Raw genomic sequence first — 25031 nt, forward strand, 5'->3', positions numbered from 1 at the left:
CATTTTCTGCTACTTTATACTTCTGTCATGCTATATTTCAGTGGCAAATCTTGTACCCTTTACTCCACTACCTTGCAGATTGAGATTAATAACCCAAACTATAATCAAACATAAATTATGACCTATTATTATAGGTTAAGATAAAATTCACAAGCTACCCAGCAGTATTTAAAATTGTCCCCACATTTACCTGCTGCAACATCAGAGTGATCAACACATCAATGCATCAATAATTATACTCATATAGTGTACTGTAATATACACTATTCTAAAATAAGTCATTCTGCATAGTGACTACTTTGACTTTTGATACTTACGCCAATATTTTTGTACTTTTACTCATGGAAAGTTTTGACCCAGCCTCCAATTTTTTCGCAGATCGCATAATATTTTCGCAGATGTTTCCCCCTCTGTAGTAGGTGTAAACTGGCGGACAGGACATTAACTCATTCTCTTTGGACATGTCGGATATTGTTTACTTATTGGAAGAGGATATTTGAATGTTTCTCTAATGCCTTTGAGAAGAAGTGGGAAACTAACCCACTCGTTGCTGTCCAAGGTGCCACGAGTGTGTTACCTTTGGCAGACAGGTATGAAACATTTCATTTGGTACGAATGTGGCAAGGAAATTTATTCTACTTATGTGGAGGCCAGACTGTGCACCAACATATTATGTGTGGATAAGAGAACTAATCAATTTATTGTACTAAGGTTAAGGTTCTCTAAGTAAGTAAGTAATAATAAGATTCAAAGATTTGTCTGAATGTAGAGCCCTGTACTCGAGTATCTCAAGGGTCGTGAATTGTAATGGTCTAACGTTAACCAAGTAGCAGTATAACCTCTATCACTGTTTGTATTTTATTTTACTAGTAATGTTGAAGTCCTTGGACTTGTTTTTTGTTTTTCTACCCACACAGAAATGTGTGGCTGAGTTGGTAAGAGGATGCACTGAGTGTTTGTTTTATATTCAAAATCCTAACATCGATGTTAAAAAAAAATAAAGCCAGGTTTTTACTTGTAACGGTATTTCTACATTGATTTTGCTCAAGTGCAAGGTGTGAGTAACGTTACTTCTAACTTTCCTCTGACAAAAAGTGACAGGGAGACAGTTTTGTAAAGTTAACTGGGTGAACCAACCATTTAATATACTACAGTATTTATAGTCGTGATAACCTTGTTAAGCCATACATTTTAATGGCACAAGCTAGTGGAATAAACCGTCTAACATTAGCATAGAGCATGACAGGAAAGCTAGCTAAATTTAGCTAATCACTGAAGGTCCTCGAGCTAATGTTACTCATTTAAAAAACGTTAAAAGTTACCTTTTCCATCGCAGCTCGTGCCATTCATCACTCTTCAGGTTTGTACATGTGTAAAACCGTCTGAACTGAAATAACTTACACGCTGTATGTTGATATATTAGCCGAGATGAGTCCAGCATCCAATAGACCGTTAATGCTAAAACAAACAATTTGAAAGCGCCACCACGAGACGTGAAACGTACCTGCGTGCTGCGCGTGACCCGATGACGTAGCGTACATGATGTTTGATTGGCAAATCACAAGCAACGGATATTTATTTATTTATTTATTTATTTATTTATTTATTTATTTATTTATACCATAAATACACAAGATTGTTTTGGACTGAAGGGAAGTGAACTTTCTTACAGAGAGACTGAAGATAAATGTTTTTTTTTTCATTTAGACTTTTATTGGCAGCCAAAAATTTAGCATATAACAATACATAATATTTCCAAGTTGATAATATGGATACCAATACAGTTTTTCCATTTTTATAAAAATAAAAAGAAAAGAAAGGAGAAAAGGAAAGGAAAAAAAAGATGGAGGACTTACAGAGACAGTTTTATCTTAATAATACAGGGGTAGTTGGGATACACTGGAAAAACAGGTACAACCAGTACAGGTAATTCATTTCAGCACAATAAGTAGACCTTTGTATAGATAGGATAAGAGTCTTTTCAGATCCTGGGGAAAATGGGTATCCTTCGAATCCTGTCCATTATTTCATTCCATAAGGACTGATCCTCACTGTACAGTTCTGTGAGGTAAGAGGCAGCTCCTTCAATGGAAATTGTCTCTAAAATGTTTGAAGCCATAGTCCTTTTCCCAGCTGATCTGCATCCTTCCAGTTAGTTGCAATCAGTCTTTTAGCTGTCATACAACCAGTTGCTATTGTTGTTTGTTATACTTGGACCATGACCCCTTATCCATATAATTTAAAAGACATGTTACCGGCTCGCAACCAACAGGGAAGCCAATAATTTCACCAAGGGATTGTGTTACATTTTCCCAAAAAGATTTCACTTTTGGGCAAGCCCAAACCATATGATAAAATGTACCTTTGTCTTGTTGACATGCCAACAACAATCAGAGATGGAAGCGTTCGTACTGTGTAGTCGAACAGGGGTAAGATATGTTCTATGTAGAATATTATAATTTATCATTTTATTCTTTACTGATTTTGATATTTTATGTAGTGTTTTCCAGATTTGACTCCATTTTTCCATTTCTAATGTTCTCCCTAAGTCAGTCTCCCAGTTTCTTTGGACTACATTCCAGTTATTTCCTGATGAACTGTTTAACATTTTATATAGTTTAGAGGCAATCTTATATTTCTGTTTGACCACTGATTCCAGCATGATTTCTGTCTCTGTCACTGTGGGTATATTAACCACTTCTCCAAAATATTTAGTCAGGTGTGATCTTATTTGCATGTATATTAGATAATCCTTATTATCAATTTTATATGAATCTAAAAGATGGGCAAAAATGAATGTTAAAATAAATATGTTTGATGTGTTGCTATATTACTATATATTATATATAATGTCAAGATAAGATTGAAAAAAACATGTTATATATTATAGCCGACAACGTTTTTATATTATTTTAGAGGAAAGTTCCGCATTTATAAGGTCAGCAATCAAGCAGATTTTCCTGCACTTCGTTGATGGATTTCAATATTGCACCATCTTAACTAATAATAGAACAAAACATCTTGAAAATTGAAAAAATTAAATGCTATTATCATCATTATTATTATTATTATTATTGTTATTATTATCATTATTATTATTGATAATAATATTTAACCCAGTATTTCCCCAGTTGACTCTACTCAATTTTAATCTTTTATTTTATTGTCTTCATTAAAGATTTCACTATTTTCTTTTATCCAAGTGTATTTGAGGACTCCGAAAAGCTCTATATAAGTGTGATTTATTATATTATTTTTTTCTATTATAATTATTATTATGTACTTGTTTTGTGATGTCCAAGTAGGGTATCTATGTAAAGAAGTCTGTCACAGAATTGTTCTTATTTTTATTGATTTTTATTTTTATTAATTTATTATTATTTCTCTGGTGTGACTGATTGTTTGTAAATTCTTATAACTATTTTTTTCAAGAAGGTGGCCTGTTATTGCTGCAAAAATTATATAAAATAAAAAGAATAATCAGAGAAAATAATAGTCAGTGTATCATCTCACTGTAGATATTGTTAGAAGGAAAATGCTCATGTTTCCATTTAAATTGTTTGCAGTACTTTGTTGTGTTTCTTACTGTGTTAGTACATATTGTTATGACAGCATGTTCTGGCTGGACTGTTTGCACGGGTGAAGATGAGAAATTGGGGGGGGGTTATAGATCATTAAAAAAAACTTTCCCAGCTGTTGTAAGAGCGTGTGTTTACTCTTGATCAATCATTCACTGTGCTGGTTGGTCAAGACTGCAGCGGTTCAAGTCACAACACAGTGGCTGTTTTGTGATGTGGCATTTTAATCTTAGGGACTAGCTACTCATTTTCAGTATGAAGATATTTATTAAGTTACTGCTGACTTTCTGCACGCTGCATCTGTCTGTCAATTTCAGCCCTGTTGTGAACGCATCCAGGAGGCCATGGACAGCTGCTGCAAACAGGTTTGATATCCTTCTCATTTATATAGATCTCATATATACTCATGCACCATGGGCATTAGAAGTGAAACTGACATGATAACGATGTTTTTGGGGGTCCGTAGGATGAGAAGGGCCAGAGCTGTAAACAGGCCTATACCCATCAACTGTAAGCTGGGGAGATGGTCATCTTGGACTCCTTGTAACTCCTGCACAGACCAAAAGGTAACTGTGTTTTTCTCGATGAAGTGCATGTATCAGTAATGTATAGGTGTTCAATGAAAATTACCGTTACAGTTTCATGATATGGGTGTTTTGTGCATTACCTGGCATCAGTAAAACTCGCATCAAGAACACTGTAGTTGAGACAGTTTACTATCTTGTAGCTCTGATCGTCACATGCATGAGATGATCAATAGCTCCAAAGGGAACAATGATTATCTGATCAGCTCTTCTGTTCCAATACAATACAAGTGGGCCTTGGTTTTACGGTGATCCTGACATGCTGGCTCCAAAATACTCCACTCATTTAGGATCTGTGAAACCACTTCTATCCTCTATAAATCAAATGTTACATCTACTATATGTAGAATTTACATTTACTGAATTTAAATTAATTTAGCTGCACCATTGTGAACATGATGCCATGTGATCAACTTAGTAGTAGCCATCACACAGAATACAATGAGTATAAACAATAAAACAGAATAAACAAAATCAACAGACTGTGTGTTTAGTGGTGACTGAAAAGGCTCAGGCAGAAGAAAAAGCTTATATCTGCCCGTCCTACATACTCATCAATTCAAGCTGCACTCCAAGAATAAAAAAAATGAATCATTCAGACTTGTAAGCCTCAAAAAAACCTTTGTAAACAACTCTTTTGAAAACCAGAAATGAAATACGCAACACAAAATCGAATACATACATCTCCTTTTAATCTTCTTTTTTTAAGCTTTTGTATGGTACTTTTAAATATCTCTAAAATTGTATTTGCTCCCCTGTACTAAACAAATTGCACACAATCTGGGAGCAAATTTGTTTTTGCTCTGAATATTATTTGCATTATTTTATAATATACCACTTCTATAGCAGGGGTCGGCAACCTTTATTATCAAAAGAGACATTTTGGGGGGAAATAAAATCTTTCTGAAGCTGCAAAACATATTTGAACAGTATAATGAAGGTACCACAACTGTTCAAGTCTAAATTAGCCAGTCAATGTTACCAGTGTTTTTTTTTACCACAAGGTGTAAGGGCTGCGTCTACTTATGGCAACAAAAAAATTAATCTTGGGTGCATCAGTACAATGGACGATCAAGAAAGGATGACCGAGGAGATACCTGCACACCAGTGCAACTGGGCTGGACAGTCACAAATAAGGTTCACAGGCTGAGATCAATGCCAAAACAAAATTCAATTTATTTAGGACATCTGTGCACAAAAAAGGTGCTCCAAGTGCAAAACAAAAAAAAAATTAAAAAGTAAATTAAACAGCAGCAAACGATTCAGTCCTTGAGCACTGAAACATTTGCAGCTGTTTTTATTTACTTTTTTAAATTATTTTTTGCACTTTGAGCACCCTTTTTTTGTGCACAGACGTCGTAAAGAAATCGAAATCGTTTTTTGCATTGATCTCAGCCTGTGAATTTTTTTTGAGGCTGTCCAGCCCAGTTGAACTAGCGTCTGCCGTCCTTTCTTAGTTACCACAAGGTGGCAACACTGCAGTGGACTATTTATGATTTGGACTATTAAACTCTCTATTCTATCCTTTGTTAGATTTGGAATCCATAGCTAGCCTGGCTAGAGAGACTCAAGACTAGCCACCACGTTTGAGGTTTGATAAAATGTGGAGGAAAAGGCGCCATTCAGTAGACATATGATGCACATTTTAGTTGATGAAATGTTAAAATATCTTTTTTATTTGGTGTATAAGCCACGTTTTTACAACTGGAGAATGTAAGAATCACTTAAGGCCTTCAACAATGATTGATAGAAATTAATTTTTTTTTAAATAACCGTTACATACCATTTCCAGACATGTTTTTCAAAGCCTAAGGGAGCCACCAGAGAGGGGCTAAACAGCCATATGTGCCTTCGGAGCTGGTGGTTACCCACCCCTGGTATAAGGGAATGGATACACTGGGTGATTTTAAGAACCAACTAATTTTTACCTCTGTCTTAGGTCCGTTTCAGATACTTGGAGAAGCCCTCACAGTTCGGCGGCACAGAGTGCATCGAGGCACTGTGGGAGAAGCTGACATGTCCAACAGCAACGACACAGTGTCTGGTGACAGATTACTGTGCCGATAGCTTCACCTGCAAGGAAACAGGCCAGTCCCATCAACGACCACTTACACTCTTTAAGCTGAAGATGTTTTGTCTCTTGGTGCGTGTGTATGTGCAGTACATGTAAATCTGTCTCTGTGTATCCAGGACGCTGCATCAGCCAGTCCCTTCGCTGCAACGGAGAGTCAGACTGCGATGACTTTTCTGATGAAGACGACTGTGCAGAAATCAACCAGAGGGACGACAAGTGTTCCACCATAATGCCGATCCCTGGAGCTGAACGTGGCACTCAGGGGTGAATACTGCAGAGCTGTTACTGCACTGCAAATCATTTCCAGGAAGTTACAATGAGTAACTTTAATATTTCACAATAAATTACATTATTATCACCTCACAGGCTGTTACTGTGATATCAAGCCAAATTCAGACTTTTATTGTGAAATGCATAAAATCAAATATGATAATTTCACAGAAGCGTACTGCTAAATGATATTCATATCACAACGCTTTCATTAAATCTTCATTACTTTCACTTGATAATCACTAATTTGAATTATTCCACTTTGCCTAGCTACAACGTCCTGACTGGAGACTTTGTGGATCATGTGCTAGACCCGAGGTACTTTGGAGGAAGGTGTGAATACGTCTATAATGGCGAATGGAGGAAATTCATCTATGACGCGTTCTGTGAGAACTTGCACTACAACGCAGATGAGAAGAACTACAGAAAACCTTACAACTACCATACCTACCAGTTTGTGGTAATGCTGCGATTTAATTTCTATAATGCATCAATCATTGTTTGAAGGAAGACATTTTGGTATAAGGTTTAACCTGTTACAGGCCGAAGCTACGTCAGAGGGCTCTCACGAATACTACGAAGATGTTGTGGGCCTGCTGAATGCAAGGAAAAGTATGAGATCTTCCAGTGGTGGTGTCTCAGTTGGGATCTATTATGTGGAAGTGGGACTGAGTGGAAGTCGTGAATCAGAGTTTCTCAAGACCATAACGCAGCATAAAAGCCAGGTATGTTGTATTGACCAAAAGGTAATTAGGTTATCACTAGTAAGAGGTCTGAGTTTGTTTATCTTTCGAAGATTTGGGGAAATAAGTTTGCTCTCTTGCTGAGCATTAGATAAGAAGATTGATACCACTGTCATTGCAGTCCTTTAAATAGACTATGAAGCTACAGCCAGGAGCCAGTTAGCTTAGCTTAGCATAAAGACTGAAAACAGAAGCCTGGCAGAAGCTAGCCTGGCTCTGTTCGAAGGTCACAAAATCTGCCTAACAGCACCTGTAAAGCTCACTAATTAATACATTAGCCCATATCTTGTTTGTTAATGCTGAGGTCGGCAGATCTGCAGAGAGCAAAGGCAGAATTTGAAAATAAACCCTCCTCATGCAGCTCTCCCCTCTCTGTCCGAAGCCCCTCCCACCAGACAAGAACAGGCATATGCTTCGTACAGTGTTCGTACCCAGAGTTTCATGCACATTGCTTCATTTTTAATATTTTATTGTACAGTTGCACCAGCGCACTCACTCAGCCCCTCCTTGCCCCACTCATTCTCACTCTCTGTTTATCAGACCACAAATGAGACAAGAGTTAGCTAGAATTGGCAGCTCAGGAGACGGACCTTTGGTCGGCGACTGTAGAGGCTCAAATTCGGCAGCCTAAACCTCCAGCATTGAGTGTCACAGCAGGCTGGTGGCCAGCGCCAGGCTGTAATGGCAGCAACAGAAAGTGTAATGGCAGCAACAGAAAGTTTGCTAATACAGTCCGTAGAGGCTGAGGTTTATGTTGGCTTGATTCAGGTTGCTCAGGATGTTGACTGAGGGTCTGTCGCTGTAGCATATCATATCCTCAAGTTGTGGTTTTACTGACAGTTGGCTCACTGTTTCCCACTATTTTCAGCCTTCACACTAAACTAAGCTAACGGTCCTCTTACTGGAGCTTATATTTAATGGTTAAATAACTAGGGCCAACATTTCTGAACTCCTTTAAAAACTGTTGAGTGCTTGTGGCCAAAATGAAATAAATTATTTTTTGGGTATAAATACGTTACGTTTATACAAACCCTTTTTCATTATTATCTCTATTTCTACCTCTGAAAGAAACAAGAAGTCACTTAAGTCTATAAAATCTTTCCCTTTTGTCTTCAGGACCTTGGGTTCATTCGGCTTTGGTCCAAGGTGGAAACAGCCCACTTCAAGATGAGAAGTAATAATCTAATGCTTCATGAAGATTTCTACGTTTCACTCATGGAGCTACCCGAGCAGTATGACTTTGGGATGTACTCCCGCTTCCTCAGCACATTTGGCACCCACTACGTCACAGAGGGAACTATGGGAGGAACCCTCGAATATGTCGTGGTTGTCAACAAGACGTTTATGGCAGAGTCAAGTACTGTGGACTTTCCAGTTTGTTAATCAGTGTCATCTACGAGAAAATGTACTGTAAAGTAACCTTTGTTTAATTCCTGTGCCTGACTCTCACAGAGCTGGAGGCTGAACAAGCTGGGAGCTGCTTTGGTGCCTCTATCGGTTTAAGTTGGCCCCTCAGCACCTATGCATCAGGAGAGCTCAAAGTGGGTGTGAATCCGTGCAATAAAAAAGGATCGTTTAGTCAAGGTGAGACATCTAAACTCTATTTAGTTTTGAATTTGAGTTAATTTGCTTTGTGTGTAATGTCTCATTCACATTCAGCTGACATATAACATGAAGTACTGTTCTAGTACTGTGTTTTCAGAGCTTGTATGACAATTTTGTTTTTAAATGTAGGCAAAGACTCTGATTCAGCTCTGATTGAGGATATTGTTACTCTGGTGAAGGGGGGAGTAACACACAGCAGCAGTGGTGTTTCGGCTATCAGGAACCCTGAGACCTACAGAAACTGGGGAGCGTCCCTCAAACACAACCCAGCACTCATCGAATATGAGGTAACCTACTGGAAGACGATTCGACATATGCTCTTAAACACAAGAAAAACAAAACACAAGTTACAGTTAAATTCTCAGTGTATGACCTCACACTGTTTTTGTGCCTTTGCTGGTGTGGTCATCTGCTTTTTATTAAACTTCCTCCTCTTCCTGTCTCTATCCTTCCTCCCTGATGACCCAGACCATGCCAATCTATGAGCTAGTGCGCCTCAGTACAGCTGCTGACCATGTCGGTGCGAGGTTGGCCAACTTGGAGAGGGGCTTCGATGAATATCTGCAGCAGTTCGACTCCTGTCGCTGCGCCCCCTGCAAGCACAACGGCATCCCTGTCCTCACGCGTACCGCCTGTAACTGCATTTGTAAGTCAGGCTATCATGGAGAGGCCTGTGAAGACACTCTCAGAAGAGGTAAGACTTTGTTATTAGTGTCACAGCAGAGGTAAAGACATTAATTAAACAATTTCCTTAAATAAAGGAACAGTTTTACATTTTGGGAAACACACTTATTTGTTTTTTTGTTGAACACCACTCTAGAGATAGGATACAGTTAGCTTAGCTAAGCATAGACAGTAGGAAAGAGGTACCATTACATCATTAGACAGTTGTGATGTTAGGTAACCAAAATCAAATGTCTTCCAAATGTCTCATGCCAATGTCATCTTGACACAGAACAACAACTTTTGTCTTATATCCGATGGCCCACCCACAGGTCCTTGTAAGGTTTTATTTGTTGATTTTAATGTGTCAACAACTGCTGTATTTGCTGTGTTTAAGTGGTTTATGAGCCCGGTCTCACTCCAACAAACACCGACTTTTGCCCGGAAGAGCAGTGTTCACATCGTGTAAGATTCTTAAGCCAAACCCTGTTCTTTTTTCCTAAACGCAACCACGTGTGTTTGTTGCTGAAGGAAAAAAACGTTGATGTGGTGTTGTACCGATGTAGTGCAATTATTTTTTAAAGAAACTGTATGTAAATTTAAAATTTCCTGTGAAAACAGAAGTGTATTTTTAAAGAAGACAATGAATGTAACAGGTAGAACTTGACACATCATCCCAGAACGTCAACAACCAACTCACCCGTAGTACCTTGCATATCTGGACGTGGAAGGTCCCTGACCAAACACTGATATGTGATGAGGTCAGAGTGAGAGTGTGTTGGGTTTACTCATTCGAAAGCTACGCTCCTTGTGGTTCGAATAATGCCGACCATTTCAAGATACAACCACCGCAGCAGGTTCAATAAACTGTCAGACAAAAAAAACAAACAAATAAGCACGTATAACTTACCTATGAAGCGTTATTATAATCCACAGATCGGTATTATGCCAAGAAAAGCGCTACTCATGCTGTCTTCATACCCTCCCAAAAGTCCAGACGATCTAAGTCCAGTAAAATATTTAGTCCAAACGTGTCACTACATCCAAAGATATCCAAGAATTGCTGTTGCATAGTTTCAAACTTTCATATTTTTACGTATATTATCCATAATTTCTTCTGTTTGCATGTCAATAAGCCGACTCCTCGCTGTCAAAATGGTGGCTCAACTCTGACCTTTTGATTGACACCTCACTTGAGCCAATAGGAGCTTCCATACTGACAGTCTAGGCTGCAGTACGCAGTGAGGGCCTGTGTCGAAGGAAGTGCCTGCCTTGACTCATTTGTCCTCAGAGCCAATCAATAGCCAGTGATTGTCCCAATGGCTTATGTGTCTTGTAGTCAATGCTCAACTCTAAAGCAGTTTTTAACCCCTTATTGTCATCATAAACTGTTATAAATATGCATAAATGATAAGCAAATTTCAAATAAAAACAGGAGCTAACGCAGTTGGTAAAATCAGCTCAAACCTCCTTGATTTTTCCCGACAGATACAAAGACAGACGGGTCATGGTCGTGCTGGGGGGCCTGGTCATCCTGTGCATCGGGGAGGAAGACTCGGACAAAAACCTGTAATAATCCTGCACCTGAAGGGGGCGGAGCAGCCTGCCTGGGCTCCTCCTCTCAGATTCAGCGATGTTAAATTACTCAGGCTCCAGGGTGAGCATGCTGTTGAGTGCTAAGTGAGCATTGTAAGTGTTTTTAATGAATAAAACTGTTCTGTCACAATTCTTTTATTTGTCTGAGCTCTGAAAGAAAATGAAATGCGGGCCGTCATCAGGACACACAATGTGACAAACTGTATATCAAGGTAGCAATAAATATGTGATGTGCAGACTTTGTGTGTGTTTTTCTGTCTGAAGCTTTTTTGAACACAAGAATGAAAATGTCAACTTGAGGCAATTTAGACACTGCTCAAGGCTGATCCAACTTGTGTGAGTTTTATCACAGCAACTCATAATGTCACTCAGTAGTGTGTTTGGCCTCCGTGTACCTGTGTGCACTCCTGACAACATCTGGGCATGCTCCTGGTGTCCTGGGGGATCTCCTCCCAGACCTGGATGAGGCCGGGCAGTGTCCTGTACCAGAAGGAACCCAGGGCCCAGAGCATCTCCAGGCACTTGCTCTCATTTGTGAAGAGAACAGGTGGACCTGCCAATCCTCGTGTTCTCTGGAGAATGCCAATCGAGCTGCACGGTGCTGGGCTGTGAGCACAGGTCCTACTAGAGGACGTCGGGCCCTCATGCCACCCTCATGGAGTCTGTTTCAGTTTGGTCAGAAACATGCACACCAGTAGCCTGCTGGAGGTCATTTTGTTCCTCCTGTTCCTCCTCATACAAAGGAGCAGATACCGGTCTTGCTGCTGGGTTGATGCCCTCCTACAGCTCTGTCCAGCTCTCCTCGTGTAACAGCCAGTCTCCTGGTCTCTCCTCCATGCTCTTGAGACCGTGCTGGGAGACACAGCAAACCTTCTTCTGACAGCAGGTACGGATGTGCCATCCTGGAGGAGCTGGACTACCTGTGCTGCAGGTACCGCCTCATGCTTACCAAAACTAGAGAAGAATCAGTCAGGGAGGATGAGGAGAGAGCAACTGTCTGTGGCCATCACATGTAAAACCATTCCCTTTTTGGGGGTTGTCTTGCTTTTGCCTCTCCATTGCACCTGTTGTCACTTTCATTTGCACCAAAGCAGCTGAAACTGATTCACAATCACTTGTGCTTCCTAAATGGACGGATTAATATCCCTGAAGTTGAACTGGCTAGGTGTTAGACTGTGACCATTAAGTGTTCTCTTAATTTTTTTGAGCAGTGGAGGACATTTTTAAATTGCTGAGGCTGAATCCAGGTCATTGCTTAAATGCTACAGTTACACTAGTCTCTCTATACAGACTCTACATTCAGTGAATGTAGAGTCTGGAGGCAAACCCTGGAGATCTTGCCTCCGGAAGAAGAGCGGAAGAGCCCTGGTTTCCGGTTGTAGGCTGTTTGTAGTCCGCGTGATATTGACCAATCACATTTGAGCCAGCTGCAGTTGTTGCCAGGTTAAACGGTCCGTGCGGTGAACTAACGAGGTGGAACATAATTGGTGTCACTGCAAACTCTGAATCCATCGCAATAGTTCAGCGTATTTACTTATATATAAACGGACGTCGGAAATGGAAATTCACCTCCTCCGCCCAAATCAAAGCAGAATGCCAAAAAATCGGGGGTCTGCCGCCAGAGGCTGTATCGCCGTCTGCTGGAAGTCAGACGCCGAATACAGCCGATGGGTTCCGAGAATGCAGTTACACCAATGAGAAGACATATCCAGAGACACATGGTTTAACAGTATAAATGAAATACTAATTGGAGATATTCCATTTAGGTAAGATTGTTTTTATTCAAATATAATTCAACATGTCACACCAGGCAGTCAAACGACAAACACACCACAAACCAAACTTCCATTTTGAAGCAGAATTTTAAAAATCTTTATGTCAGAGTTGTTAAACAGATTTCAAAAACATTCAGTCGACTCTTCCTGCAGTCCTCTGCATTCCAGGCCTCCATCACGGGGTGCTGGGTTGTTACACTGTCGGCTCCTCGTCTTTTTCTGTCCGCTGCAGGATGACCATGCACCCCAGCAGCTCCAGCTGCCATCGATGGCTAAATCTGTCAGAAGGGGCCACATCATATTTCATATCATTATGTCAATATATCAGAAGGTTTTAATCCAATGCTGTGCGCAGTGTTTTGAGAGCTGACCTTTTTGTCTATTAGTGATCTCACAGCCTCGTCCAGTGTAGCCAGTGGGACACACACAGTCACACCTGGTGCCTGTTGAGGGAGGTTAAGATATTTACTGCACAAGCATCATCACTAATATCGTTACCACCACTGTAAAATCATCCCTTAGTATACAACAATTTTAAGTTTGTGAAAAAAAGCTCTGACAATGCCAGTTAAGGTTCCTTTGAGAAAAACCAGGGAGAGTGATCTTCTGAAATAAGGTGATATGAGATTCTTTTCTAAAGTCAGTGTATAATCACGCAAAGTAGATGTCAGTCGGCACAGCCCAGGCCAGCTCGTTTAATTTTGCTCCGATGGAAGTCTCCTGTGCCCCCCTCTAATGCTCTTTGGATTCAAGCAGATTTAAATTTCATAAAACTGGTAAATAATTACCAATAATAATAATCCATTTCCCTGCGGTTACAGATTTGTACATCTTTTAATATCTATGCAAGAGGCCTGTCCTGCGTAAATTAAAATATTAAAATGTTGTTTTGCTTATTTTTGTTTTTGTTTTTTGTCTTGTTTTGTTTTTTTTGTTGTGCTGCTGCACTTATTTCGTCAGTTTATATTTATTTTGTGTGTACATATATAATTTATATACATACAAGTTGCACTGTTGCTGTTAATGTTGTATTTTTATATTTTTGCCAAACACTTCACAAGTGCAATGATCCTGTAAACGTTGTTCTACTTGAAAATCCAATAAACAAAGTAGGAAAAAAATAAAAAATAAACAAACAAGTACCTCGTACAACCCCACTTCAAAAAACCTGAACTATTCCTTTAAGATTTGGCACAAACTGGGGGAAATTAAAACAAGTTTTCAGTCTATTGCTAATGAATATGGAGCCATAGAATTTGTCATAAACACCAAAAATAATATCCTCTGAGATACCTCTCAAAACAGCCACTCCGTTGTTTTGGCAGGGAGCACATCGACAAGCATCGGCCTCTGCCAGGTACTCCGACAGCGCTTTCTTCAGGTTTCTTTTCAGGGTGTCATGATGGGAGAAGTCTCTGGAGGTCACCAGCTCATACAGCAGCCGTGTCTAATGAGAAGGAAATTTTATAATTAAACCATCTTCATGCAGTTCAAATTCACTTCTCTAGGATTTAGTTTTTCCTTTCATAGAGCCAACTGGAAACCCTCACAAGTGCTGAAAGTTAACCCAGCTTATTTGTATTTGGCTCAGTTGCTATTTGGCATCTTTTGTTGTTTGTTCTTCAACTTGCTGTTTAGCAGCCTAGTTGTACTTTGCCTCTTTGTAATAAAGCCAATCCTGGTACCACCACTGACCAGCTCTTTGTAAATGTTTCTGCACCAATGAGTCAGGTCAAACTCCTTGAAAACAGTTAGTTATGGCTGCAAACTGAGATGGAGAATTATAAAGGAGGAAGAAAAAGAGGTTTTAGATTGTGGGAGACAGAAACACAAGAATAAGAAGATTGAAAATGGGATTAAAACAGGTAATATGAATAAAAACAGAAATAAGCGGGGAAAGTGAGACAGAAAGGGAGAGGCAGAACATGAGATTTCAGTTAAAGACAAACTCACTGTTATGCGAAGGAAGTCGGGGTTAAATTGCACGCCTTCGCCCCACAGCCCCATCAGCTGCGGCGTGGGAAGCTTTTTAGACAGTAAAGCGGTGATGGATTCACTGCTTCCACCCCTTACAACTGCAACAAAGTCCTCCACCATGCTGCCGTGCTCTGTGTCCTCTGAGGAGAGACAGAACCACTTCAGATTTTTAGCATCAGGTCGTGTTCATGATGTAAAACTGAACATATTCATATTCCTCACCTCCCATCTCATTCAGCAGGCCATCACAGGATCCACCGTGAAAACCCGCAGACACGTAAACACCAAAAATGTTGGCCCCGACCTTAAGGCCCGACTGCGTACAGCGTGCGTAGTCGTCCAAAGTGTAATCTGGAGCAACAAAGGGAGTCAGGGAGTGGTTACTACCTTTCCATCAACTAACTAAATCAACTATTTATCACTAGGTATCAGTGTTAAAGGGACAGTTCACCCCAAAATCAAAAATACTTTTTGTTCCTCTTACCTGTAGAGCTGGTTATCAGTCTAGATTGTTTTGGTGTGAGTTGCAGAGTGTTGGAGATATCAGCTGTAGGGATGTCTGCCTTCTCTCCAATATAATGGAACTAGATGGCACTCAGCTTGTGGTGCTCAAAGTGCCAAAAAAAGTACATTAGAGAAACTCAACATCAGTGTCTCTTTCCAGAAATCATGACCTGGTTACTCAAGATAATCCACAGCCCTTGTTGTGAGCAGTTTCATGTAGGAACTATTTTCTTTCTACCGAACTACACCTGCTAACTGTATCATCACACAGATGGAAGTGTGCATCTACTAATCATGGATGTATAAAGAGACCTGGATACAGCGTTTGAGGTGGAACCCTATTCATTCCTGTGAAAGTTACTAAGCTGCGCATGAAACCAAAATGGTTCAACAGCCAGGTATAACCTTACTGAGTGGCACTGCTTCCACACTGTGGGCACACTACAGAGTTCTACTGACTGAGTTGGGTACTTCCGGTGTAGCACTCCATTAACTTGAATGGGGATTAAATTATTTAATTGAACAGATCTTCTAGAATTTACAGATGTATCAGACCAATGGATTAAATTCTGATGGTGAAACAAATCATACTGCAGGGTTTGTGACACTCAAAACAATGTACCCATTGATTTATGGACGTCTCTCTCACTATGTAAGTTTATAGGAAAAAGTCTTCCAAAAATCTACCAAACAGCACCTGCCAAGCGTATCACCACACAGGAGGATCTACTCATCTATTCATAGGCGAGAGGTTCATTCTCAATATGTAAACATTAACAATGTCCTTCTTGACTGAGCTGTACCTTAGCTCCATCTGTGCTAGGTAAGCTAACAGTAGATGCACTGTTCCTTCTGCACAGTGATATGGCTGGCAGTTAAGTTTGGGTTTTAGTTAGTTTAGTTTTTGAAATGTTCTTATACATGTTTTGGTTTGGGGTTTTTTGGCACTTTGAGCACCACAAGCTGGGTGCTATCTAGTTCCATTATATTGGAGAGAAGGCAGACATCTCTATGGCTGATCTCCAACTGATGATCTTAAAAGTCTCACCAAATGAATGGGAATCCCCACGTTAGTTGGAAATGATACCTTAAATGTTTTACTGCACAGTTTGGTTCCAAAATTAATCATGTTTGAACATCAGACCAAGGGGACTGGTGGCCATCTTGGATTTGACCTCTTGTGTTCCTCAGAGGTCAAATCTGACTTCGCTCCACATCTGAAAATAAACATCATGGTAACTGTTGGGGTTGTACCCTTGAGAAAAACTATATATTTTTGATTTTGGGGTGAACTGTCCCTTTAACAATGACAAGATAAAGAAAAGATGATGTCACTGCTGTTGCACACCAGTATCTGATCACAATAATTACCTTCATGTGTCTTGTAATGTGCAGAAACTGAGCAACTAAACCAGTCTTGATTTGACTGTGACCTTCGTGACTCCAGTTCAGCAGCCACTAATATTTATTACCGGACTTTGCGAGCTTCTCCTTGTTCAGGATGATGGTGTGTTCAAAGTCTCCTCCGAGGGCTGCCTCTGTAATGTAGTGGGTGCCGTAGTCCCTGTAGATCTGTCTGTATTCTCCGTAAACATAGGACTGTGGCAAGGAGCGCAGGCGCTGCAGGAACTCAGGGTGAAGCATCAAATCATCTGACTTCAGCATGTACTGGGCCAACTCCAGCTCTGCTTTGGCCCTCACGAAGCTGTTAGTCTGAGGGAGAATCAGCAGGAGTTGATGAATACGTCAGTGCTTTAAGGCTAAGAGTGGAGCTGGAGCAGACATTTTAAATGACTTGTGGGTTTTGATGTATCATAAATCTGTTAGGTTCCTTTTTGTTTTTGATAAACCAGTAGGTCATGAAGAGGTCAGGAGAAAAGACACCTCACCTTGCTAGCAGCACGACGGATCTTCTGTTCTTTTTTGGAGTATTTGGCCTTATTGTAGTTGAAGCCAAATTCAACTATGAATGGAATGGCAAAGCCAAAGGAGACGGTGGTTTGGGACATGCGCTCCTCCAAAGTGTGCTTCCTGTAGTCAGAGTATGACTCAAAAGACTGCAGGGTGAAGTCATACGAGCCTTTTGTCTGTAAACACATGGGAGGGAAAACGTCCTTTTATAATGTGTAACAAGCTGAGCCATATCATTCGATAAACAATAACTGTCAACTATATTTAAAACATGAAGAACGATCAAGAAAAAACATAAGATAAATCACCATTATTACAGGCTTAAGATTAATCCTCACTGATGCAACAAACAAAACATGGCACCACTTTCCAATGAGGCACCTTTCACAGTGGGTTTATAGTCAGGATGAGCGAGTACACCATTATCTGTATCTGTATCTGTTTAACTAAATTATCTGTATCTATACTCGGAATGGGCGGAGTTTATGTCAAAACTGGGCGGAGTTTAATTTGTAAGTGGGTTGGGCCTAATCAGAAGTTGTTATTTTAAGCCTGACATTTAAGTGGACTGATCAGAAGTTGCAATATTTATTACCTATGAGAAACGTATTTACAGAACAGCCTCAGAATTGAAGTTCAGGATCATTTTTTATCACAGCTGATTAAACACAGCAACCCAAATAAGGATTTTCCTTTATCACAAGCACAGATAACATGACACATCTTACTTGTGTGATACTTATCTGTACCTGATACTCATTTCATCCGAGTATTCAGCTCAGCCCCAGTTTAAAGGGAGTTTTTATATAACTAAAAATGTTATTAATGTGAACAATTTTTTTTACAGAGAAGCTATTAGGAACAAAGGTTGCCAGGTTGGCTGGTAACGTTTCTTTATGTTTTAACTGCCATCGGGTGGAGTTCATCTTTGGCACTGTACATGAGACCTCCTCCTCCTCTTCCTACTGCCTAAAATGGCATTCACTAGAATCAGACAGCCATGCAGTCAGCATCAACCGATCAGAGCTGAGGAGTCTCAGACGCAGCTGTCAATCATGTCAAACGCTCCGTGAGTTGCTGTTCTGTCATCCGCCGATGCATCAGGAGCAGATGTTTTCAGGAGGTCATACAGGCACGAGGGGGCGGCACACAGTACTGAGTCACATTATGAGTTGCCATGATGAAATTCATGCTCAAGTTGAATCAGCCTGTGATTTATTTGTCTCATTTAGTGCTGCATGGATAAAGTGACACTTTGAACAAACATGAAAAAGTTACCAACTGTGGCTTTAATGTGTGGTTGTGTTTAGGCACAAAAAAAACGCTGGGTTATGGTTAGAAGAAGATCATGAGCTTAAAATACTTGCTTTTGGTGGAACAATCATGGCTTGTAAATGCTGCCGATGTCTTGTTAAAAAACACCCACTTTTGTTGTTTGTCTCAAACAATGGTCTAGGTGTCACGCCATCCACCATTTCCTCCACCCCCTAAAGACAAACTCCTCTCATATACATGTAATCAGACTTATATTACTTTAGAAACATTGATACGACCCGTATGACACGTTTGACAAGTTTCCCTGGTTTGCAGAAACGTACAATGCCAACACTTTCTTTTGACGTCTGGGCTGGAAGATAGCTGTAATCTCGAATATCAACTTCAGCTCAGTAATTGCTATACAGCAGTATGATTAGAAGCTGGTTTCACCTGCATAGTGTACTGCTGCAAGTTGTGAGGCTTCCTGAATCTGACATCCTGGATGTAGTGAGGCAAGCAGCTGCCAGCATAGTATCTGTTATCAAGCACCACTCCCTCCAGGTTACTGTTCAAGATACTGATTCTGAAAGAAGAGCAACAACATTAAGGGTGAGCAGATTGATTTGAGGACAGCAACATGTTTACCTCTCCAAGTCCTCGAAAATATCTGGGACTCAGGCTGCAGACTAATGGGAATGTGACTCACCCTTTGGCAAGGTTTTCGATTCCCCAATACTCTTCAGCTTCCTCCCTGCAGGGCTTGGAAACCTTCTTACAGCCGGCTTCATCTGACATGTCCCCGCAGTCATCTTCCCCATTACACTGCAGAGTTCTGGGAATACAGCGACCTGGAGGAGAGGAGAGACGTGGATGGCATCTCGATCCATTCGAAACTGAATGTTTACATTTGTCAGTGATTCAGTTTCTGATTTTAATTGTGACAATGCTGTGGTTCATGTGTGGTGAGGTTTAGGTACAAAAACACTTGGTTAGAGTTGGGAAAACATCATGTTATGGCTTAAAATACCCAGTTTGGTCGCTACAAACACAGCTGGTAATGTCTTTATCTCTCATTTAAAATAGCGTTTGGGGTGCCCGGTAGTTCACCTGGTGGAGTGCATACCATTAAGGCTCAGTGTTATTGCAGCAGCCCAGGTTTAATCTCAGCCCAGGCCCTTTGCTCCATGTTATCCCCTCTCATTCTCAGCCACCTTTCTGGTCTCTTTTCAGCTTTCACTATGACATAAAGGCAAAATGCCCAAAAGATTATCTAAAAAAACACAGCTAGAAACAACACTTTTTGTTGCTAGAAACATAGCAGGAAATGTCGCGGACTCAGGTTAAAAAATACCCACTGTTGTTGCTAGAAATACAACTGGGAATGTCCCAAATTCTTGTTAAAAGACACCCATTCTCGTCACTATAAACATGGCTAGAGATGTCCTGAACTTTTATTAAAAAATCTGTTTTTGTCACTATAAACACAGCTAGAAATTTCCCTAAATCTCGATAAAACATTTGTTTTTGTCGCCAACGATAAAGCTGGAAATGTCCTAAACTCTTGTTAAAAAATACCTGCTTTTGTTGCTACAAACACCCAATTCCCAAAGTCTTGATAAAAAATACTTTTTTTGCTGTAAATACGTCTGGAAATGTTCCAAACTCTTATTAAAAAATAACCTTTTTTTTGTGATAAACATGGCTGAAAGTGAATGTCTCATTAAAAAATACCTGCTTTTGTTACTATAAACACGACCAGATGTTTTCTGAAATCACATTAAAATATGCCCACTGTTGCTGCTATGAATGCAGCTGGAAATGTCGCAGACTCTTCATAAAAAATGCCTTCTTTTTAACCATAAACATGTCCAAAAGTTTCCTGAACTCTTGAAAAAAATATGTTTTTGTCGCTGTAAACACAGCTGGAAATGTCCTGAACTCTCATTAAAAAATACCTGCTTTCGTCGCTATAAGCATGGCTAGAAATATCCCCAACTCTCGATAAAAAATACATTTTTGTCACCGTAAACAGGGAATGTCCTAAACTCTTATTAACAAATACCCACTTTCATCTCCATAAATACGGCTGGAAATGCCCTGAACTCATTAAAAATCACCCTCTTTCATTGCTATGAATATGGCTGAAAATGCTTAGAACTCTGGTTAAAAAATACTCACTGATGTCAATTTATATATAAAGCTGAAAATGTCCCAAATACTCATTAAAATATACCTGCTTTTGTAGCTGTAAATACGACTGGATATGTCCTAAATTCTCGTTAATAGATACCCGCCTTTTTTGTTGTAACCACAGTTGGAAATGCCTTGAATTCTTGCTCAAAAGTACCCACTTCTGGCTCTACAAACACGGCTGCAAACGTCTTGACCTCCCTTTAAAAAGTATCTCCTTTTGTCTCTGAAAACAAAGTTCAAAATGACCCTAACTCTTGTTACAAAATAACTGCTCAACACGTCTCGAAATGTTCCAAACTGTTATAAAATACCTGCTTTTGTAGCTATAAAAAGGTCCACCATCCCCTCCTCCTCCCAAACTAACAGTTAACATATCTGTAATCTGAACTACATCGCATTAGAAATGTTGATATGATACATATGAAATGTACAAATGTAACATATGAGTGGTTTGCAGAAACGTAGGCTAATGCTAACATTTCATTCTGGCTGCTGGCATAGGCATTTAGCTATTGGTCATTTCCGAAACAGACTAAAATCAACAGTTTGACATCATGTTTATGCTTATTTACTTTCTTGCTGAGAGCTAGATTGCTACGTATGAAGCTACAGCGAGCAGCCAGTTATCTTAGCTTAGCGTAAAGACTGAGGGCAGTGGGGAGAACATAGGGACAGGTGTATCAGATACCTGTTTGGTTGCAGAAGAATCCCTCACACACAGGAACACTGTCACAGGTGTAGCGGGCTGGAACATCACAAGCCTCCTCCTCCCTGTCGTGAAAATTGCACGGCTGCCCTCCAAACTGGGACGGCTGCTCCAGTTTAGCATAGCGATACTGGATGTTTGAGAGAGACAGACACATAAATGGTCAGAGAAACACAGAGGAGGACTCGCCACAACCCAATGAAGGTGGTGAAAGAGCCTGGAAACTGCTCCGGGGAACTGTAACAGCCGAAATCCCATTAGAGGGCTGTTTTCACTTTGTCATGTCAAGGTTATTAATCCCCTTTCTTGTAAAGTGGATGAGATAGAGCGCTGAAGTACATCAGCTGAGACCTTTGCCAGCAGTGGAGCTCTCTACCTCTCAGAAAAACAGCCCACAAGGGTCGAAATGTCGAATGCCTCAGACTGCAGAGTTATCTCTCAGTTCCAGCACAATAGGGATGATTTATTCAACTAGATCTAATCTGACTGAATCCAAATCTAATCTCATTTTGATAACCAGTGCACAACAATTGGCTGGACCACTGCAGCCCATAAAACCAGTGGGGGTTTATGTACATTTAATTTATTTGCTTGATTGTAAAGGTCAAAAGTTTTTAGTTGATGAAAAAGTTGACATCTTGGAAAATATTTTTCATTGCTTCATTGCTGATTGTGATGAGAAGAGTGATACTGCTGTTGTATGCTAAAGCTACTGTCAGTAGCTAACACAGCTTAGCACAATGACATGAAATTGATTTTAAACCTTGGTTTTTGTATGGACAAAACAAACATGTTACAAATGAGCTTTAGGGGTGCTAGCTGACGCGACTTGCTACCTTTGGATGGAGCCAGGTTAGCTGTTTCCCACTGTTTCGAGTCTAAATGCTAAGCAGTAAAGTTAGCCAGCTTCTGGCTGCTGAAATGAGAGTGGTGCCAGTCTTTTCATAATTCTCAGCAAAAAAGTGTTTCAAAGAATGTTTCCTAAAACTTTTCCCTTAGAGGTCCAGTGTGTAAAATTCAGGAGGGGATATATTGTCAGAAAAAGGTATTCAATATTTCTAACTTAATTTTCATTAGTGTCTCATCACCTACTACAATAAGAATCATTTGCTGTGTCTTTCACATACTTCCATTAGTACACTTCTATGTAGTACACTATGTGCACTATGTACTCAATGGCGTAGTGCGCGAATTTTGACAAGGTAGTCTTGTCTCAAACCAAACACAGCCGTTGTGCACTTACCGCAAATTAGCTAGTTAGCAAACTAGCATTAACATTTGCATTATCGTTCGCGGTACCAAATCATTACAGACTGCTAAATTAACCCAACAAACATACTGCTGGCTTATATCTGACAACAGTATAGTGGCGTTTAGAGCAAAAAACACATGTATAATGACAATGCAGCGACGTTCACGGTCGCACAGTCCTCAGCTGCCATTTCCAGTTTGAAAAGTGGTCCCTCCCCTTCTGCTACGTAGCCAAGATGGCAACCATTGAGGGCGAGAAGTGTCCATAGTTCCACACTCAACTTCCTGACCGTTTTGAGTGCTCATAGTGCACTGCATTTTTCCATACTTCTCAGTAGAGCTCAGACTGGTCAGTTCACACCGCTGCAACGTTTCTCTGCAACGTTCTAAAACGGTTTCATCTCGTCGTCAATCTTTGGTCTGAACTGGGCTTTAGAACAAGCCAAACACCGGCCTTAGATAGGGATACATAAGTTTCCACCACACTACCGTGACGTCACCAAATGGTTCGTGGCCTTCAGTTTTAAAGCCTCAAGTTCTGCTGTCGCCATCTTGGATTTTTATGGAGCCAGAAGTGACCATATTTGGGACATGGGAGATGTCACTGAATCCCATACACTTGACCTTTGAGGTTAGAAGGTATACATATCACAGCATATCATTGGGATACAACCTGGTGTGCACTTCCTGTGGCTCAGCAGCTGGCGCGCTCATAGAGCAGTTAGCCTTGGATCGGAATATACCATAAAACTTCAATTAAACACCCAGTCCCTTTCACCAGCCCTGTGTGGCTACACATTTTGACAAATAAAAAGCTTGTCTCAAATAGATGTCAAGCGTAAAATTCTGTCACGCCCGAGGAGGCTAAGGGAGCTCCCATGGGGTCAGTGACTGCACCCCTGCCTTAATTTAACAGCCTTTAAATTCTTTGTAAAAATAAAGCACCAGCTCAGGCAGAGCAGTGATGTAATGTTTGCTTTAACTGATTCATGCTTCACAATCACAGACTCATTCAGAGCTGTTAGGCTACCAGCTGACTTGTAACATCCAATCATATTCATGCAGTTATAGACTTCTCTCTATACCATCTGAAGTGCTCATGTCCACCTGCTCAGAGTGATTCCTCCTTTACAAATGAGTATCAGACAAACATTGTGGAGCCCTGATGGGCCGACAAACACATGCCCTGTATCGTAGCTGTGACGTCCCCCGGGGCCCACCATCACCTGTCTGCTGTCATCATACTTACCCTTTTCTTCTGACAGGTGTCACAGCGCGACCACGAGCTCCACTCTGATAAAACACAGTCCACAGGATGAACTACCACCTGATGGCCCACTGACCGAGCCTCACGAACACCAGGGTCTCCATCGCTCGCTGTTGTGTCCGCAGCTTCACTGTGATCAAGACAAATCAATTTATTTTAAGACATTTTTAGATGCAAAAGTGTTTTAATTTGATTGGTCACACACAGAACTACTGATGGATCTTAATCAGGAATAATACTGTTGATTTAATACCAAAAAAGTGACATAAATCACATTTAATCTCACACTGAAAACTGTTTTGGAGCATCAAGTATCAGCATGTCTCTGACAGCAGGACGGTTACCTTAGTTAACCTCTATGTTAATTAGCTTGAACATATTGGCAATCTATCACTAAACAGGAAGTAAAACTTGCACCTACCTCAGCAGCACCAAGCTCACAGTAACATAGAGTAGAAAGCGCCGCAAACTGAGAGCACTCGTCCGTGTCACCACAGGAAGCATGGCTGTGTGTTATTACAACTGACTGTGGACGAGGAGACGACACTGCTCAGCTCTCTATGTAAACACACGCTGATCAATACCAGCCTGGATATGAACTCAGAGCTGCCATTAGACTGAGGGGTGGAGCTAAGTACACAGCGCTGCAGGCCTCAGAGCCACAAGACAAGGTGTCAGGGTTATTAGGTCGACTGTCTGTGTGTGTTACTTAATACAAGTGTGACACCAGCGTCAGGTTTACAGTGAAGCAGAGTCTGCAGGCAGGTTTAACAGGAGGTCTAAATGTGTTTGAGTTGTCATTAACTTTATTGTGATGAATCTGAAAGGGCAGGGAAACATACTGTAGGTAACATACGACAGTGGTGGAGCATAAAGGCGGTGTAATGTGGTAAATTCCTGTAACAGACCTGAAAACATTTGAGTCATGTTTGTGTTCTGCTGACCTTTAAACTTTGCTCACTGTCACTGATTTGGGATTTTACAGTGTGACACAATCACTCACTCAGTGAAAGCAACACACACACAATGTCGGGGAATCAATCTAACACGACTCCACGTCTCTACTTGGGAACATAC

The 25031-nt window shown here is 40.5% G+C and overlaps 3 protein-coding genes across 10 annotated transcripts in view; 1 reads left to right on the forward strand and 2 right to left on the reverse strand.

Annotated features, from left to right (window-relative positions):
- Positions 1-10995, reverse strand: part of si:ch211-188c16.1 (uncharacterized protein LOC562677 homolog) — a 27728-nt gene extending 16733 nt beyond the window's left edge. For 6 of the 8 annotated variants that reach the window (XM_049597263.1, XM_049597268.1, XM_049597261.1 and 3 more), the window contains exon 1: positions 1323-1505. In XM_049597263.1, coding sequence (XP_049453220.1) covers positions 1323-1346 — 24 coding nt within the window. In that variant the 5' untranslated portion in view covers positions 1347-1505. Of the gene's footprint in view, positions 1-1322; positions 1506-10427 lie in introns of those variants that run through there. The other 2 variants (XM_049597265.1, XM_049597267.1) reach the window with 2 other exon arrangements.
- c8a (complement component 8, alpha polypeptide) lies at positions 3740-11349 on the forward strand. The gene is made up of 11 exons (XM_049597277.1): positions 3740-3943; positions 4045-4144; positions 6102-6249; positions 6353-6500; positions 6777-6966; positions 7049-7231; positions 8366-8606; positions 8702-8833; positions 8984-9141; positions 9323-9548; positions 11006-11349. The coding sequence occupies exons 1-11, from the start codon at positions 3834-3836 to the stop codon at positions 11155-11157; spliced, it is 1788 nt and encodes a 595-aa protein (XP_049453234.1). The 5' UTR covers positions 3740-3833; the 3' UTR covers positions 11158-11349.
- A 1525-nt stretch (positions 11350-12874) lies between these two features.
- On the reverse strand, positions 12875-24532 carry c8b (complement component 8, beta polypeptide). The gene is made up of 12 exons (XM_049597278.1): positions 24376-24532; positions 23937-24084; positions 21419-21566; positions 19244-19385; positions 18988-19120; positions 17259-17456; positions 16842-17082; positions 15088-15216; positions 14842-15005; positions 14182-14335; positions 13260-13331; positions 12875-13166 (listed from the first exon to the last, which is right to left on the reverse strand). The coding sequence occupies exons 1-12, from the start codon at positions 24456-24458 to the stop codon at positions 13012-13014; spliced, it is 1767 nt and encodes a 588-aa protein (XP_049453235.1). The 5' UTR covers positions 24459-24532; the 3' UTR covers positions 12875-13011.
- Between the last annotated feature and the right edge of the window lie 499 nt (positions 24533-25031).

The sequence above is a fragment of the Epinephelus fuscoguttatus genome, linkage group LG15, assembly GCF_011397635.1.
Source record: "Epinephelus fuscoguttatus linkage group LG15, E.fuscoguttatus.final_Chr_v1".
Taxonomy (NCBI): domain Eukaryota; kingdom Metazoa; phylum Chordata; class Actinopteri; order Perciformes; family Serranidae; genus Epinephelus; species Epinephelus fuscoguttatus.

Excerpts from the sequence above, each read along its gene's own strand:
- c8a (XM_049597277.1), top strand. The coding sequence starts at position 3,834 with ATGAAGATATTTATTAAGTTACTGCTGACTTTCTGCACGCTGCATCTG. Across the intron at positions 6,967-7,048 it reads ACCATACCTACCAGTTTGTG|GCCGAAGCTACGTCAGAGGG; the intron begins GTAATGCTGCGA and ends AACCTGTTACAG. Across the intron at positions 8,834-8,983 it reads AAAAGGATCGTTTAGTCAAG|GCAAAGACTCTGATTCAGCT; the intron begins GTGAGACATCTA and ends TTTTAAATGTAG.
- c8b (XM_049597278.1), bottom strand. The coding sequence starts at position 24,458 with ATGCTTCCTGTGGTGACACGGACGAGTGCTCTCAGTTTGCGGCGCTTT. Across the intron at positions 19,121-19,243 it reads ATCGAAAACCTTGCCAAAGG|AATCAGTATCTTGAACAGTA; the intron begins GTGAGTCACATT and ends CTCTTCTTTCAG. Across the intron at positions 13,167-13,259 it reads GATCACTAATAGACAAAAAG|ATTTAGCCATCGATGGCAGC; the intron begins GTCAGCTCTCAA and ends CCCTTCTGACAG.